This window comes from Garra rufa, chromosome 16, assembly GCF_049309525.1.
Source record: "Garra rufa chromosome 16, GarRuf1.0, whole genome shotgun sequence".
Lineage (NCBI taxonomy): Eukaryota > Metazoa > Chordata > Actinopteri > Cypriniformes > Cyprinidae > Garra > Garra rufa.
Genome location: NC_133376.1, coordinates 20,861,400 through 20,876,839, shown reverse-complemented (window position 1 = coordinate 20,876,839; position 15,440 = coordinate 20,861,400). Strand labels below are relative to the sequence as shown.

The window sequence follows — 15,440 nt, the reverse complement described above, 5'->3', positions numbered from 1 at the left end:
CCAAAAATTTAAATCATCATTTACTCATCCACTTGTCGTTTTAAACATGTATGACTGACTTTTTTTCTGTGAAATTTAAATTCTTTAGATCCCATTGTCAAAGATTCTGAGATGAACAGATAGTCGATTTAACACTTAGCATCTTACCCAGCTTCATAAATTCTGTAGTATGTATTTGAGTTTATCTAGGTCAGTTCATTAGTATTAGTTTAACTCTTTTCACTGATGCACATGATAGAAACATAATTTTGACACCTTTTCTTTCACCTAAGGTGCTAAAAGTGCTTCTTTTTTAACACTTTACCTAATAAAGACTCATTGTTATATTAGAAAAGCAGTGCACTTTACAGGCAGCCCATTACACCATAAGTCGGCATATATGAGCAAAAGATTTTTCACTGAATTCTGTTAAAAGGAAAACGAAAGTCCTCTGAGAATTAGTAAAATGCCTATTTCTTAGGGTATTTCGGCTGTCCTTTGTTTGATCTTGTTTAAAGTAATTTCTTAAAAAATAATTACCAAAAAACTTGTGCCGCACAGAATCCAAAGTCTGTAACCAGGCAAGGTAATATTCCTTAAGTGCTTGCATGTACATTACTTAAGGTTTGCAATGGGGCTGAAGTTGAATGTAAGGTTATGTCCTCTAGGGTTAAATGAGTTTTCTAAGGAGAACACTCTTCTTAGATGATGCTTATTTTTAATAGAGTGATTGGTGAATACAGAATAAGCTCTTGGCCCGGCCTGATAAGGGACTTACTGGACACTGCACTTCTCCAAAAAAGAAAAAATGCTGTTTTAGCACGTCCCTTCACCGCAAAGTGCCCCCCAAATCAACCGCATTCGGCAGAACCGCATGTGATCTGCATGCGTCCCTTGCAGGTGGAGGAAGAAAGTGCTTGAAGTAAGCAGGGAGGACTTTTGTTTGACATGTGCATCATGTATTCACATGCGTCTAGGTCAAGGCAGGCAGGCAGGCTGCATTTCCTGTTCAACTTGGATGAATTCAGCAGCTGAGCATGCACAAGTGATGCTTTCAAAGGGCCAATTCGAGCTGTCTCAAACAGGAGTCGAGCCTCTAATTGGTATGCTTAGCAGGTTTCATTTTAGCAGGGCTCTGTTCTGATTCACCACCGCTGTCCTCTCTCACTCTCTCTCTCACCCCCTCCTTTTCTCCGCCTCGTCCTGCTGTTTGTCTGACTTCCTCTGCAGTAAGCTCTCTAGCTCTAGGGAAGAAAAGCAGCTCGGTGATTGATAAAAATTTGGGGCTTTATTAATGACTGCTGGAATAATGGCTGGAATAGCAAAGCAGATGAGTGCCGGACGCTCTGGCTTTCTGTGCTCGAATAAGGACACTCCTGTGCCCCTGCTGGCTCTTTATGATGAGCTGGAGCGAGAGAGAGGGAGAAGTTCTGCCCAGACATGCCCAGACATCCTGACTTCCCGCTGGGGAGTGATGATGTGCCCAGCTGGATAATCTTTACTACAAATCCCAGAATGCTTTGAGCCAGCTGGAGTGGAAACTGCCAACGCCAAAGCAGTCGGAGCTACACACCTGAATATTCTAGCAGCGCTGCTGGGGCTCAAAGCATAGCCAGACTTGTTGCTGGATCAACATGCCAGATGTAGGGGTGAGAAGCCCTTAAAGGCAAGAAAATTCTTGCTTTGTATTGCTGTGAATGTAATCCTCTCCTCCAACCCTTGGCACAAATGCTTTTACAGTATCCTGCAGTCATAGAGTCAGCAAATACTGTAATACTGTAGGGGGAAGTAGACGCAGAGCAGACTTTTTAGCTTAGGCCATGGAAGTGCCTTTTTATAGCATAATATAGCTGGAATCGTGCACCTAAAAATTTCTTTTTTTAATTATATAAATATGTACAGTGGTGGCCAAAAGTATTAGAACACTAGTATTTTCACCAGCTAAAAATGGTTTTAAGTCAGTTATTTTTTATATTTTTCTGTAGTGTGTCAGAGAGAAATATCAGTTTACTTTCCAAACATTAATTTTGCCATTTATTATAATAATCCAGTGAGATTTTTTGTTTGCATAAGGAGTCTGACAGCAGCCAGTGCTCCTCACAGAGATATGATCTCATCATAATCCAGTCTGTCTGGAATGACATGAAAAAAACAAAACAAACTGAGACAGACTAAATCCAGAAAAACTGTGGCAGTGTCTCCAAGATGCTTTAAAAAACGTAAATGCTTAGCTACAGTGCTGTTAAAAGATTTAGGCACTTGTGTAAAAATGCTGTAATTTTTTACACAAAATGTAAAGCACTACAGCAAAAGATGGAAATACCAGACATAAAACCATTTTTTAGCTGGTGAAAATACTAGTATTCTTATTTTGGCCAACTCTGTATGTTTTAGATTAGATTAGATTCAACTTTATTGTCATTACACATGTACAAGTACAAGGCAATGAAATGCAGTTTAGGTCTAACCAGGAGTGCAATAAGCAGTAAGTGCGGGATATAGGTATAATTTATAAGTTATAAGTGCACTTATAGGAGATATGTACAGGGAGAAGCTAAGGATAATATTTACAGATGAAGTACTGTGAGCATAATTTACAGATGATAATTAACTACAATTAGAATTTACAAATAGATGAACATAATATACAGGTTGCTGTTAACTATAATATAAATTGCAGGTAGATATGAACATAATATAAAGGTTGCTGTTTACTGAAGCAGGAATTTACAAATAGACATATAGATTTATCACAGATTTACAATGTATATGTGCAATGGAAATGTGCATTTACAAATGGGTATGTACAGTGTAGTGCAATGAATATTAAATAGTGCAATGGTAATGGGGAGAGTGTGGGGTGTGTAAGGGGGGCAGAGGTGTCAGTGGGGGGCAGAGTTCAATAAGGAGACAGCTCTGGGAAAGAAGCTGTTCCTCAGTCTGCTGGTTCTAGTCCTGTGGCATTTGAAGCGCCTGCCGGAAGGCAGGAGAGAAAACCGTTTGTGGGCGGGGCGAGAGGAATCCTTAAGAATACTGCGTGTTCGACGCAAACAGTCCTTCTTCTGAATGTCCTCAGTGGATGGGAGTGGAGTCCCTATGATGCGTTGGGCAGTTTTCACCACCCGCTGCAGTGCCTTACACTCCACAACAGAGCAGCTTCCGTACCAGACTGTGACACAGCTCGTAAGGATGCTTTCTCTATTGTGCAGCGATAGAAGTTCACCAGGATAGCTGAGGACAGCTGGTTCTTCTTAAGTGTCCTCAAGAAGAACATGCACTGGTGAGCCTTCTTGACCAGGCTGGAGGTGTTGGTGGTCCAGGATAGATCCTCCGAAATGTGGGTCCCCAGGAACTTGAAGGAAGAAACGGGCTCAACAGCCATCCCATTGATGTGGATGGGTTCGTGTGAACCTCTTCTTCCCTTCCTGAAGTCCACAATGAGCTCCTTGGTTTTGGTGGTGTTAAGGAGCAGATTATTGTCTGTGCACCATGTGGCCAGATGCTGGATGCTGCCCTGTAGGCAGTCTCATCGTTGTTGCTGATGAGACCGATCACTGTAGTGTCGTCTGCAAACTTGATGATGGTGTTAGATCCATACACAGGCCTGCAGTCGTGGGTGAAGAGGGAGTAGAGAAAGGGGCTCAGCACACAGCCCTGTCGTACACCAGTGTTGAGCATGCCGGTAGTGGAGCAGATGTGGCCTGACCTAACATGTTGAGGTCTGTTGGTCAGAAAGTCCATAATCCAGTTACACAGTGAGGTGTTAATGTCCAGGTCTCCAAGTTTGGTGATTAACTTAGAGGGTATGACAGTGTTGAACGCTGAGCTGAAATCAACAAACAGCATTCATGCATAAGTGTTTGTATTGTCCAGGTGTGTGAGTACAGAGTGCAACGCTATGGAGACTGCATCATCTGTGCTCCTATTGCCACGGTAGGCAAACTGGTGTGGGTCCAGTGAGGATTGGAGAGAGTTCTTGAGGTGTGAGAAGACCAGCCGCTCGAAGCACTTCATAATGATGGGTGTGAGTGCTACAGGGTGGTAGACGTTCAGGCATGTTGGGTTGGAATGTTTCGGCACTGGCACAATGTAGGTGGATTTAAAACATGTAGGTATAGCTGCTTGGGCAAGGGACATGTTAAAAATGTCTGTGAATACCCCAGCGAGCTGCTCTGCACATTCCCTCAGTACGCGCCCAGGAATACTGTCTGGTCCAGCAGCCTTGCACGCGTTGATCCTGCTCAGTGCTGTGTAGACGTCTGAAGAGTCAAGTGTGATGGGTGAGTGGTTGGTTGAGGGAGCTATCTTAGTGGCAGTGTCTGTATTGTCGCTCTCAAAGCGAACATAAAAGTCATTAAGCTCGTTCAGGAAGAAGACATCGGTGGCTGTGGGGGTGGAGTGGCTGGGTTTATAGTCTGTGATGGCCTGAATGCCCTGCCACATGCGTCGAGGGTCAGAGTTAGAAAAGTGCTCCTCTAGCTTAAGTTTGTAGCAGTGCTTGGTCTTTTTGATGCCCCTCTTCAGATTTGCCCTGGAAGTGCTGTAGGCCTGTGCATCACCTGATCTAAAGGCAGTGTTGCGTGCTTTCAGCAGGAGACGCACCTCCTTGTTCATCCATGTCTTCTGATTTGGTTATATGGTTATCTGTTTCTGGGTTGTAACACTGTCTATGGTAATGTTGATATAATCCAGAACAGAGGAAGTGTATCTGTCAATGTCCGTGTGAGAGCCACAGGTGGCCTGAGAAGCAAACATACTCCAGTCACTGTGTAGAAACCTGTCCTGAAGTGTGAAGTCTGCCCCCGCTGGCCACACTTTGATGGTCTTCACTGATGGCTTCACACAGTTGATGAGGGGTGAGTATTTGTTTCAGCCATGTTTGTGTATACATGGTCTAAAGTTTTGTTTCCTCTGGTGTGACAAATGTTTTGGTGAAATTTTGGGAGTACTGTCTTTAGGTTTGAGTGATTAAAATCCCCCGCAACATTAAATGCAGCCTCTGGGTGAGCAGTTTGTTGTTTGCTGATGGCCGCATGAAGTTCATTCATAGCAAGCTTGGCATCAGCGTCGGGAGGAATGTAAGCATTATGGTGGAGGTGAACTCCCGTGGCAGATAAAACGGTCTACACTTAACCATGAGAAACTCTAGGTTAGCTGAGCAGTGTCTCCCAATAATAACAGTTCGTGCACCAAGCTTTGTTAACATAAATGCACAATCCTCCGCCTCTGGGCTTACCGGAGTTATCGGCCGTTCTGTCTGCCCGTAATGTGTGGTGATCAGCACTGTCCGATATATCACTGTTTAGCCATGTTTCAGTGAAGATCATGACATTACAGTTCCAAAGTCTCTTGCTGTGTTTGATGCGGAGTCGAATCTCGTCCATTTTGTTCACGAGCGACCGTAAATTAGCGAGGAAAATGCTGGGTAAAGAGAGCCGGTGTGGTGTTAGCTTTAGCTTAGCTCTTAGTCCTCCACGCTTCCCCCGTCTTTGTTTACGGTCGCGCCGCCGCCTCCGAGCACTGCCGCCCAGCCGGGTAGAGTGCGCAGCCTCGGGTGTTCTGGCGATCTCAGGGACGAGTCGAAGATTGCTGATAAAACTGTTGGGAATGTACAAACCAATATCCAAAAGCTCCTGTCGGGTGTACGATGTAAAGACACTACTGTTCTGCACGAACAGACCCGAGATGAGCAGGTAAAATACTGCAAATTTGCAGAAACTGGAGAGACACTGAGCCTCGCGATGTGTACGCGCCGCCATCTTGGTCTTGAATGGTTCAAGTCTTTTGGTCTTTTAATTTGTTTTCTTGTTAATGTAAGTTTATACACACAATTTAGAAACAATTTGTTTTACATTCCATGTAGTAGCTTAAATCTTTCACTTTACCTTTAACAAGCTAAACTTTAGGGAAATTCTGTGATCAAATGGCAGCTAATTCTCACGCTGTCTTGAAAGATGAGCAGCCTGTTGCCCTCTTCATCACTCCTTCACTCTCTTCCTGTTTCTCACCAGTTTTTTTTTTCTTGGTGTCCCACTCTCGTTTCGCCCACTTGTCTCCCATCTTCCTTTGTCTCCCTGTCGCTCTGTCTTGTTTCTAACAGTCTGTGCCTGTCTATCTGCCCTTCTCTCTCAGTGGGGTGTATAGACAGACTGATGGTTATTAAAGTATGCTGAAGATGGCCTGACTCAGGCTGTGTTCTGCTGCATCTCCAGTTGAATCTCCCACAGGCACATCTCTGCAAGTTTGGCTTTGTGTTTGACTCTTGTGTGTTGAGTTTCTGGCCTCAAACATTCAAATGGATGCATACCAAGATCTCTTTAAGCAAAATGCTCACAGTGGTTGCCAGTTTATCGTACATAAAACCAGCACTCTCACTCTTGTTTAATCTTTCTCAGTCTTTTTAATTGAGGTATTTTGAAGAGCTGTTAGGTGTTTGTCTGTGTTTCACTCCGGTCTCCAAACACTCAAGGACAGCGCTTGAGAGAAACAGTGTCTCTTCCACGGTTCATTATGCGTTCAGCTAATTTTTTTGTCTCAAGAAAGAGACTGACATTCAAGTTTCATGATTTGACTGATTTTTATATGTAGAAAGGGCAACAGCGCACCACATTAAAAGAAATGAACATTCATGTTTTCGAAACCGCTGACCAAATTCACAAACAAAACTAAAATGAAATGAGTTTTGAGAGCAAGGTGGCCCTACGCAGCTTGCGTATTTTGCGAATAGGGAGGAATCGGCTCTGCAAGAAAACTTGGACAGAATCGCGGAATCCAGTCATAAATTTAATTTAATGTATAACACAGAATTTGATGAATTTTGGACAAATCAAAATTGTGTCAGTACATTTAAATCAAAATTAGATATGGACTAGTGTCTGAATATTAAGCCGCAAAAAGGCTATTTAAATATGAATTATGCATGTTCTGTGTCGTTGTGTGAATGAATGGCACAGATGCAGTTTCGTTTCCTACACACATACTGAAGAGTGTGATGCTTGGGGAGTTTGCAGCCTCTGCATCCTCAAAATATGAGAATATGAATGCAAAAATAATTTCTAAGAACCGCTCTGAGTCACTTTTAGAGCATTTTACCATTTCTTTTGAGAAAAAAACTAATGTCATATCATATACAAACAGAAGCTTAAAGGTTTTCTCAGCAACCCGTCAAAAAATTGTTACAGAAATGTATTACTTAATGTAGTGATAGTAGTACTACTACTAGTAATATAATTTTTATGAAAAAATCATTATTTTTAAGGAATATTTAGCAGAAAAAGTATTTACCAGAAAAATGTAAATACACAACATCGTAAAATAATAAGAAAAAAAATCTGTTCATTAGAGATGTTTTTGATTATCAATTTTAATGAAACCATTATAATGGATTCCAAACTATTGGAAAATAGTAATTTGTTAAAAACAATTTATTGTTCCTTGATTAAATTTGGTAAACTTTTAATACATTTTTTAATTGTGTACGTTTCATGATTTAAATTAATAAGACATGTTTTTTAGTTAATAAAATGTGAATTAACCATTAAAACAGAGTTTAAAAAAATTAAAACTGGGGGGGGGGGAACTGAATCCAGAAAAATTTAAATGGATGAAACAGAATTTTGAGAAGAAATAAAAAGGAATTTGTGAAAAAATAAAACTAATTTCATAGGGCCCTAAATGGCCATCTAGTTTTAATTTCTATTTCCTACAGGCACCATTTTGTTAGAAGTACTTCATTTTCTATGTTTTCTTGCCCCATTTTTATATATTCTGGTTAACTAAACGCTATTTTAATTTGCCTGAATAACTGCAGTCTTCTGGGTGCACCAGAATTTTACATAAAATTGTAATTGGTGCATTTGCGTCGCATTATTCTGCATATGACATCTGTGAGTGCCTTTTCAGCCCTAAACAACTTAAGTATGCATCTGCAGTCTAGCTGTTGTTTAAAATAATGGAAATTTGACATTTTCCCAAATGCTTTATGGCATTTGGGGGCAGAGTTATTGAGAAAGGCACTGTTGGAAAGCTGGCTTGGTGTAATTATGTGCAGGCACCCTCAAGTTCTGCTCGGTCAATGCAAAAATGTGTGGCCAGACTCTTTGAACATTATCACTGTGAAGAAACTATTGTTACCTTGGAGACTGGTGAAACATCGTGAGGTATTGATATTGGATGGCCAAACTATGGGGAAAAATAACTACTGTGCTTTTTACTGCACCAGTGACTGGTAAATGGAGCTAGTGATGTATTCAGATGGTTGGCAGCACTGCAGTGCAGGCCTTTTCTTTTACGAATATAGGAACGAGCAGGACCGGTGACTAGTCAACTAATTGATTAGTGAGCTTGACTAATTTCTTTTTTTATCCGGTTTGCAGCCTAGGTGCTTTAAATGGAATGAAAGATTCAAATTCTTTAGCAATAGGCAAGGCAAGTTTATTTATATAGCACATTTCATACACAATGGTAATTCAAAGTGCTGTACATAAAAGGAATTAAAATCATAATAGCATAAAAATCATACAAATTTATAATAATCACAACAATAAAAACAAAATTTAAGAACATTTAAGATGATTTAAAAAAAAAAAAAGAAAAATCTTGATAACGCCATATTGAGCAACTATAGACCAATATCAAATCTTCCTTTCATAGGCAAGATTATTGAAAAGGTTGTTTTCAATCAGCTGAATCACTACATAAACTCAAATGGATACCTGGACCATTTCCAATCTGGTTTCAGACCACTTCATAGCACAGAGACAGCGCTCTTAAAGATAATAAATGATATTCGCCTAAATTCAGACTCTGACAAAATATCAGTGCTGGTATTACTAGATCTCAGTGCTGCGTTCGACACTGCCGATCATAACATTCTTTTAGATAGACTGGAAAACTGGGTCGGGCTTTCTGGGATGGTTCTCAAATGGTTCAGGTCATACTTAGAAGGGAGAGGTTATTACGTAAGTATAGGAGAGCATACGTCTAAGTGGACGTCCATGACATGCGGAGTCCCACAAGGCTCAATTCTAGCCCCGCTGCTGTTCAGCCTGTATATGCTCCCACTAAGTCAAATAATGAGAAAGAACCAAATTGCATATCACAGCTATGCAGATGATACCCAGATTTACCTAGCCTTATCGCCAATAACCACTGAGCTGCATTATCATATTTCTTTTTTTGGCCTTTTTAATTATAAAGGGTGCCATTAACAACTTTTTCTGGATGTTCAGGCTTTTATCACTTATCATCTGTACACCCTGATGCATATCTGTGTAAAACCCTAATTAGTAATAAGCTAGCTGTTGATGCACAATCATCTGTTGGGTGAGAAATGTGCAAATTGTGACTCTTGAACTGTGGTTGCGTTTATACTTCAAAGATATTCTTTAAGACCAAGCACAAAGAGGACTGTTTTCTTCTGTTGGATGCAAAAGGATTTAGTTTTTCTTCTAGTTAAATGATAAGGACAGTTTGGCTGTGAGCCCTCGGTGGGCCCGATCACCTGCCACGACGGGGAATGGAGTGAATTTGACTAGCACATGCAGCTGGACAGGTGACTGTGGAGCGTTAGGGTATCTGCAGGCAACAGTCAAAGATCCTCAAAACAACCGGCGTGTTGAACGTGCCTTTCACTTTAGATATCAGTCGAAGTATTTCTGTACAGACGCTTGTCTGACTCACCATCCGTCTCGACGTGTTTTCTTGTCAGGTTTATTAAATGGTGCATCTGTATCATTAGGCCCACACAGAGTCTACGCCTCAAAGCGCCACGGATTTCCACAGCCAATGAATCAAAACGCCCATCTTTCACACACTTCTACACCCCCCTGCCCCTTGCGTGTCCGTTTTTTAAATATTTTGGCTAATTTTGGGTTTTCAACTACCAATAACTCTTATAGTAGCACTCACTACATTTTAACATGTTACCATTGTGTTTTTGACAGAAAGTAACTGCGCTCTCTCTCTCTCTCTCTCTCTCTCTCTCTCTCTCTCTCTCTCTCTCTGTAGTGTCCAGATTCAGCGTGCAAGCAGGATCTGTTGGCCTATCTGCAGCGTATCGCCCTGTACTGTCACCAGCTCAATATCTGCAGTAAAGTCAAAGCAGAGGTGCAGAATCTGGGCGGAGAGCTTGTTGTGTCTGGGGTAAGTCTTTATTTACTGAGAGGGAGAAAAGGACGAAGAATTGTGCCTCTGTGGCGAGAAACCTAATTATCTAAGCCAAAATAAAATTACTGTTATTTTCACCTATCCACACCTTCACGACAAGAATAACTCATGCTGCTAAGCTAATTTATTATCCTGTTTTTGTTTTACAGCTTAATATTATTAGCTTGTCTATTTGCAGGCATTATTTTCAATTGTTTTGGTATTTGTTTAATTTTAGTTTGTTAACCTGACTTTTAAGAGTTGGAAACATCTTGAAAAATGTCTTTCCACAGATTTTGTATGAATGCAAATTGTATAATTTCCAAGGTACACATTTCTAGTTATTGTGCAGTTCATTCTGTTATTGTATTTTCAGAAAGTTTTGGAATATTTGTGATTAATAAGAATCTACCATTAATATATTTTTTGTTGTTTTATTTAAAATTTTCAGAGGTAAATCAATAATTACAATTGTAACTATTTCAAGTGTGATTTATGAGATTTGTTGTAGTTTTGAATCCGAGTTTTCTTTGTAAAAGGAAAAAAGATGATCATACTGATTTCAAACTTAAGGATTCATTAGTTTGAATATACATTGAACCAAACACTGTCATAACACCTTAGTTGATAATTCACTTTAATTTATTTTTGACAAAACATTTTCAGTAGTGACAGTAATGTGTTGGTAGCGATCACATTACAGAATTTTAAAAACACAACTAAACATACTAAAATACAAAAAATACATTATTTTAAATTATTATTTCCCCCAAATAAAGGATTTTGTGTTCCCTTTTTTAACTGCTGAAACAATTATATGTTTTATATGTTTCGGTAGTGGGAATTTTATGGAATAACACCTAAAAATAGATTCGCTACAGAAACTTCACCAAATGTTTTGGTCGTGACCGTTTTGGTATTGACAATTTTAGATACTTTTGAACCTACCTCAAAGATGCTAATCAACGCATGGTTGGCTAGCACAGTTATGAACAGTTGTACACATGCAAACTAAATATGAGAAAACACCTAAAAAGTCTGCTTAATTGCTGAAAAAAGCTGTTTGGTAGTGATTTTCCCTAAAGTTTCCTTAAACCTTTGAACACATTACCTCAAAATGATAAGACCCATCTACTCACCATGTTGCTATGAGAGAGAGAGAGAAAGAATAAATATTTCATCAGTCTTAACCAGTGGACTAAAACACAGTTTCGGTAGTGACATATTTATTTATTTTTTATTTTTTTTATTTTTTTTTATGATTTAGAAGGAAAATATAAAATAGTTTTTGAACTTCACTTTAAAAAAACAACAACAAAATGACAATGATGGAATAAAATGTACAAATTATTTGAATATTTTCATAAGTTGAAATTTAGGGTTTGGGACAGCCACCTCCCAAATTAAAAGTACCCACGAAATTATGATTTTTATATATATATATATATATATATTAATCTTACTGATATTTTAAATATTATTGTGGGTTTCAATAGATAATAGAAGGATGTTAGCAAATTTGAATACTTAAATGCTTTTTGAGTATGTTTTTTGTTTGTGGGACAGCAGTTTGCACCAATTTTGTAGAATGGTCCATATAATGATTTAAAAACTGAAGACATATGTATGTTAATTATAATTTAAATTTGCTTATTCAAAAGATTAGTGTCTGACATCTTTTAGTAGTCTCTATCAGATTCTCTTAAAGAGAAATCCATATCCAACAATCATAAATATGTTAATAAATAGAGTGTCATGGGAATGCTAATTCATCGGTCAGGAAGTGTGGGAGTTAGTCTAACAGTCTTTTCAATTTCCTTTCCCTTTGTAGGTGGACAGCGCTATGTCTCTGATCCAGGCGGCCAAGAATCTGATGAATTCGGTGGTGTCCACTGTGAAGGCCTCCTACGTGGCCTCCACCAAGTACCAGAAGTCTCAAGGAATGCAAAATCTCAACATGCCCGCCGTCTCCTGGAGGATGAAAGCTCCCGAGAAAAAGCCGCTGGTCAAACGCGAAAAGCAAGAGGACAGTCAGAACAACAAAGTAAAGCGGTCCTCTCAAAAGAAGCACGTCAACCCCGTGCAGGCCCTGAGCGAGTTCAAAGCAATGGATAGTATTTAAGCGGCCTTTGCCCCGGCATTTCAGTAGATTACGCTTCAGAAGTAGATTGAGCCTTAAAATCAGTCGGATTTAGCGAGTGCACATTTAAACGCATTCCTGTACCTTAGTCACCAACATGCCTTTTTTTTCCATAAAGGTCTATATAGCAAACGTTATATATATTTTTACACACGAATGCATTAATCTGCTCAATCTTCACAAGATTTCTTCCTCAAGACAGATAGGGGCATACAGTAAATTTCGGGCATTCCCTCAGTTTATATGTACGTTTCCCCCTTTTCTAGACGGTTGTGTATTTTTTTTTTTTAACATTTAAAAGTGTATTTTACGAGAAGACTTTTATATATTTCACACTAAGGGCTTTTGCCCATTTACTGTCTGATTTTTGATTTGTTTTTTTCTCTCCATTCTTCATGCCTATGCAAACTCACTGTAACACTTGCAATACTTGTTTTGGTATGAAAGCATAAAAGAAAAATAGGCTTTGATTTAGCATCTCAAGACCAAAGTCACTGTATTTTGCTGTGCCTAATAAACCTTTTGATAACTCTTTTTGTTTTATCCTTTGATTAAGTGTAATATAGACAAAGTTTGGCGACGTTTTATATCTTTAAGCAAAATAATCCTGCATGGAATTGATGTGAAGCTCTAGAAACAAAGTCAAACTAGTTGCTCGTCGCAGTTGCCTAAAAAGAGAACAATCTCACAATGCCCTCAGTAATCTCAAGGAGCAGCAGGGCAATGCGAATGAGAGGCTGAGAGCGAGCGAGTTCAATCTTCAGCCCTGTATTTAAATTCAGAAAACTGGCCTTAGGCCTCTCTTCTCCTCCTCCTTCCCATCCTCCCACCCCTCCATGACTCAGACGCTGATTAAATGAATCAACACACCTCTTATTCGGAGGAGCGCTCGCTGAAGAGTGGAGAACTCTTGGGCTAAATGGGTGTGGATGGACTGGGCCAGAAGTACGTGAGCCACTGAGCGCGACCGACGATAAATGGGATCGAGCACCCCGAACACCCCAAAGGAGCTTCCAAATCACAGCGATCGATATTCCTCATAAGGCCTTGTTAGTTAATGTGTTCATCATTATCGGCTGATCTGTTGAATATATCTTTGGGTAGGAAAACATCTCTCAGTGCTGCTTCGTTCATGTTAATTAGGTTTCGCTTGCAGTGGATTGATTGTGAAAGTGCTGGATGAAGCGGATGACCTCAAATGGAGTTGACTGGTCAACAGGGAAAAAGCTTTTCACATTAGTCAGAGCAGTGGGTGGTAAAGTGTTGCGGCGTTTTAGCCATGCATACTTTTTTCTATTACGCATGCATGTGTGATGACTTCTTTGAAGCAGCTTTACGCTACTTCCAGCTTGATCCCGGCAGAAACGCATTTACTTGTTTCTGCATTTCTAAACAACGGTGTGTTGGGTCAGCGGAGGTTACATGACAGATGGCTCGAGAAATATTTTCGATTTGGTTTGTGTGTTTATTGCAACTTAATTGCATGTCAGAGGTTCCTGTGGATTTAGTACTGGTTTGGGATTTGTTTTAATTTTTTGTCTTCTATATTTCATTTCTGACTGTAGTGAACAGTAGTTTGCTACAGGCGTGTTATTGTTTTGATGTAATGTAATGCTTTGGGAGTTCACTGCTGAATGCTGTTTTACACATTTGCATTCTTGGTTAAAATAAAAAAATAAATAAATAAAGTGAAAACACCTACACGCATTGTCATTTGCAACCAAATAGGAATTCGTTGCAGAGGTGTGAGAGAAAGTGAGGTCAGTTTGACATCAAGAGGGAATACTCCAAATTGGATTTTCAAAAGCACAAAAGAACCTCCTCTCTGAAATTCACAATGGTCTGCATGGTCAATGATTGTCAAAATGCAAAAGCTTTTTTTTCCTTTACGACCCACCATGTTTTATAGGAATAGTTCACCCAAAAATTAAAATTCTGTCATTACTCACCCTCATGGTGTTCCAAACCCGTAACATCTTCGTTCATCTTTGGAACGCACATTAAGATATTTTTGATAATCCGAGAGCTTTCTGACCCTGCATAGACAGCAGCAGTCATATGATGTTCAAGGCCCAAAATGGTAGTAAGGATACTGTTAAAATAGACATTATTGGTTGCAGGATCAGAAAGCACTAGGATTTCATCAAAAATACCTTAATCTCTTCAGAAGATGAACAAAGGTCTTGTGGGTTTGGAGCGACATGAGGGTGAGTAATTAATGACAGAATTTTCATTTTTGGATGGACTATCCCTTTAAGAGCTTTAAGATATAAAAACCCTTTAAAGTCTGTAGTGAAATAGTCTGAAACAAAAGTTTTTGAACTGTTTTTTTTTTTTTGTTTTTTTTTTAAAGAAATCTCTTCTGCTCACCAAGCCTGCATTTGTTTGATCCAAAGTACAGCAAAAATGATACATTTTTAAACGCTTTTACCATTTATAATAACCGTTTTGTTTTTGAAAATATTTTAAAATGCAATTTATTCCTGTGATTTCAACGCTGAATTTTTAGCATCATTACTCCAGTCACACGATCCTTCAGAAATCATTCTAATATTGATTTGCTGCTCAAAAAATATTAATTACAATTGTCGAAAACAGCTGAGTTTTTTTGAATGGAAAGTTCAGAAGAACAGCATTTATCTGAAGCTTTTTATTTCAGATAAATTCTGATCTTTGGATCTTTCTATTTATTAAAGAATCCTGAAAAAAGTACTTGGCTGTTTTAAATATTGATAATACAAAATGTTTCTTGCACAGCATATTAGAGTAATTTCTGAAAGATCATGTCACACTGAACACTGAAGTAATGATGTTGAAAATGTAGGTTTAATCAAAGGAATAAAATACATTTTAAAATATATTCAAATAGAAAAGTTATTTTAAATGGTAAAAATATTAAAAAATTTGATCATTTTTGCTGTACGATGGATCAAAAAATGCAGGCTTGGTGAGCAAAGGAGTCTTTTTGAACATTAAAAATCTTACTGTTCAAAAGCTTTTGACTGGTAGTCAGGGTTGCCAGGTCCCCAAAAATTTCCACCCCAACAATTTACTCAAAAACCGCCCAAAAAGAAAGGAAAACTACCCCAATATTCGCCCTGTCCAATCACAGCTGACAGCAGCTTTACTTCATTAATGCCCTTTAAAAATAAACATTTTGATTTTATTTATTCTA

At 39.0% G+C, this 15,440-nt stretch overlaps 1 protein-coding gene across 1 annotated transcript in view; it reads left to right on the top strand.

The window, feature by feature from the left end:
- Positions 1 to 12,799, top strand: part of ctnna1 (catenin (cadherin-associated protein), alpha 1) — a 121,076-nt gene extending 108,277 nt beyond the window's left edge. Inside the window, exons 17-18 of the mRNA XM_073820453.1 lie at positions 9,988 to 10,122; positions 11,957 to 12,799. Of these exons, the coding sequence (XP_073676554.1) occupies positions 9,988 to 10,122; positions 11,957 to 12,247 (426 nt within the window). The 3' untranslated portion in view covers positions 12,248 to 12,799. The remainder of the gene's footprint in view (positions 1 to 9,987; positions 10,123 to 11,956) is intronic.
- Positions 12,800 to 15,440: the final 2,641 nt, after the last annotated feature.